Genomic DNA, 3,369 nt, shown 5'->3' with positions numbered 1-3,369 from the left:
ACCTCTCCCTTGGTTTTACAAGGCCGTTTCCAATGGAAATTCCATTAAGCAATCCAAAATTGGGCGCCGACCCATAAAACCGAGCATGCCGGGCCCTGTCCCGTAAAACCGAGTACAAAATACAAAATACGAACACGAAAAACGGAGTGTTTTTAGTCGCAAACTTCCTTAATCTTCAAGCAAATCTACGTGCCAAAACACGTACAATTCGTACAAAGGTACAACGCTACAAAACAAAGCACAAGGACTGTGTCATCGTCCTTGTTTGGCGGAACCTGGGACACGTCACCTGCGCCAGGCGCTGGCCTTGCGCTAGGCGCTGACGTGTCTTGGCGTTTAGCCGCTTAACCTCCTATTTAAACCCTCATTTCCACACCAAACGGGGAGGCCGAATCAATACAACGTCGCAATTTCAAATTTTCCTCTCAAATTCCAATACAAAATTCAAGTTTCCAAATCTACAATTTCCATTGCAATTTCTAAAATATCAATGAAATTGGGAGCACAAATCGGAAAACCAACCTAATCCTAAATAGGTAAATCCGAATCCCTAATTAAATCATTATGATATTTTCTACTTTTCTTCATTTCTAAATCCAATATGAAATTCCAATGATGTTGTCATGAGTTCATGCTCATGATAAACTAGGAAACATGCCCAAAAGTGCCATCTTTGGGAGGTTTTCACTCTTGAAACTCTTCCCAAATGATTTTCTAAGAAAATTTTCAATATCAATATGCAAGATCAAGCTTTTATTTCGAAAATGATTAGTAAAGTGAAGAACTTTCATACTTGAAAGGTTTCTCCTTTACAACAATCATCTTACAATTTTACAAAATATAAATCTTTTCAAAGTTCAAGGATGTTTGGAAAAGTGCAAACCCTTTTCCAAACTAGAACACATGAACATTCAAATTTCTATGTTCAAATACAAGTTCTATTTTCAATATTCAATGTTGTTTAAGTGAGATCAATTCCTCCTTAAACTAGAATCAATTTCAAGTTATGGAGCATATTAAAGGTGATGCATTTTTAACATTAAAATGTCTAATCTTTAAGAACCAACTCTCCTAATTTAAATATTCAAGTTCTATATTCAAGTTCAATATTCAAGTTCTATTTCAATAATCAAAGTCAAGGATACTTTATGATGAGCAACTCATCTAAAGTTGAGATTTTTTTAGAGAATTGAATCTTTGTCGGACACACTTATTATTAAGTAGTTGTTTGGCGTTCGGATCTCAAGTACAATAATACAATTTCAATATTGTCATTTAAGTATTGTCATTTAAATATCGCACTTTCAGTACAATTGGGAGGGGACTGAAACCTATCCACCAAGAACTCGCCCCGAATCGGATTAGCTCTAAGGGCGAACCGGGCGCTATCACAAAAAAAAATAACATAAGTTTATAAGAAAGTCAATGGAAAAAAATAAAGGGAAAGGTTCATGGTAGGAAATATATCTTTTAAATATTTTCTTAACTTTTCATTCAGTTAAATGTGATAAAATATTGGAATTGGTTTAACCCATTGGTTAAGATACTTTAGGACGAAAAAAAAAGTAATCATTTTACATTAATACTTTTTGATTTCTTAATGTCAATTTTAATTTTAAAATACACACGTACATCGCGTGCATAAAATACTAGTAAATAACAAAGGTAAGCTATCAAAATTTATTGTCCGTCAAGAGTTATGAGATTAAATACTACTTCTAGTTAATTAACCACTAATGATCTCCACTTAGTACACATATATAGAACATCTCCAACAATACGCTAATGCGTTATCAATACATCCACACCCCACACTCCACATGCATACTTAAAAAGGTGAAAACATACCTTAAATTAGTTATATTATAGTAATTACTAATCCATATCATACATTCATTTTAGCTAAATCAAACCACCAACTAATTAGAGAATAAATTAACCATGGTTAGAGGGACTTCCATACCCACCTCCTCCATGAGCTCCCCCAGCTCCATATCCGTATCCACCAGCACTGGTACCGCCGCCTGACCCGTATCCATACCCGGACCCAGACCCAGACCCAATCCCATATCCGAACCCGTACCCTCGTCCAAACCCGGTAGGGGAATGGCTTGAACCGTAACCATATCCCCAACCGCTTCTTGGACCGGCACCCCAACCCCATCCATATTCCCCATTCGGGCCATGGGCTGAGCCGGTGGCGCCCGTTGTTGTCCCCTCCATGCCTTGGTTATTAACTTGTGATGATGGAGATGAATACACGTCCGGCGTCATCTCCACTCTCCGCCCTCCACCACCGCCTTCCCCAAAGGAGTTATAACGAGCTAGAGATGTTGTAATAAGCATGAGTAAGATGGTGATAATGGTTTTAAGATGATACATTTTGTATGATGATTGTGTGTTTAGACTAATTTAAAGGGTTGTTGTTTTTGGAGATAATATAAATTTAAAAGCTAATGTGAAGCTATATATATAGTAGGAAGAAAGTGGGAAGGAGGGGACATTGTGATAATAAAGAAGAAAGTGACCTTTTGTAGTTGTTCTTTAAGCTTGTGGAGTGTGAGTTGGTTAAAACTTTCCTATGCACTAGTATTGGTTAATGCACTTGCATGGATGATGGGGCTCTCATAGTAAGGTTATTTTATTATTGTTTAATGTAGGGTGATTGTTTTTGTCGGATATTTGTTTAAATGGGTGGGGAATTGAGGGTCTAAGTGCAAGTTTGCAACCCGTGAGGCCAATTAATAGTGCTAAATACAATCATGGATTAGATAAGCTAGGCATGCATATTATGCACGTACTAAGCTACCTAGTACTTCCTTCTAGGGCTGTACACCGGTCTAATTAAAACCGGACCAGAACTAGAAGACCGGACCGAAAAAATTCAAGTCTAGATCGGACTAAAGTGGTTTTTCTGGTCCAGTCCAGGTTGAGCCCGGTTTAGACCGAAATTACTGAATATGGCTGAATAAAAAAAATTGGGTTATTTATTTTCAAACAAAATACAATTAGAAAATCTTTCATATATACTTTAATTCTCCACTTTTAAGAGATTATAGATGGATATAGAAGGCTAACCCATAGTTTTAGTGCACTAAAGAAAATTAATGATTTATATAATATAAATCGGGTCAAGCGATCCAGATAGAAAAATTCCAATTTTTAGACCGGACCGAAACGGAAAGCCGAAATAATTTAAAGGACCGAACGAAATCAACCGGTCCGGTCAAAAACTTGTTCGCTTCCGGTCCATTTTTCGGTCCAGACTAGATTTTGAACACATGTTTCTCAAATTGGGTTTGACAGTTATCGTATTCGGAGGCCTAGTCACTTTCTTAGGCTAGGAGTTAGCTAGGGTTCAAATTCAAG

At 37.0% G+C, this 3,369-nt stretch overlaps 1 protein-coding gene across 1 annotated transcript; it reads right to left on the bottom strand.

The window, feature by feature from the left end:
• Positions 1–1,697: 1,697 nt before the first annotated feature.
• LOC110799410 (putative glycine-rich cell wall structural protein 1) lies at positions 1,698–2,449 on the bottom strand. The gene has a single exon (XM_022004673.2). It carries the CDS (start codon positions 2,380–2,382, stop codon positions 1,936–1,938), a length of 447 nt encoding a protein of 148 aa, XP_021860365.1. The 5' UTR covers positions 2,383–2,449; the 3' UTR covers positions 1,698–1,935.
• Positions 2,450–3,369: the final 920 nt, after the last annotated feature.

Source organism: Spinacia oleracea, chromosome 5 (assembly GCF_020520425.1).
Source record: "Spinacia oleracea cultivar Varoflay chromosome 5, BTI_SOV_V1, whole genome shotgun sequence".
Taxonomy (NCBI): domain Eukaryota; kingdom Viridiplantae; phylum Streptophyta; class Magnoliopsida; order Caryophyllales; family Amaranthaceae; genus Spinacia; species Spinacia oleracea.
Note: the sequence above shows the minus strand (reverse complement) of the source record. Positions and strands in the feature narration are given on the sequence as shown.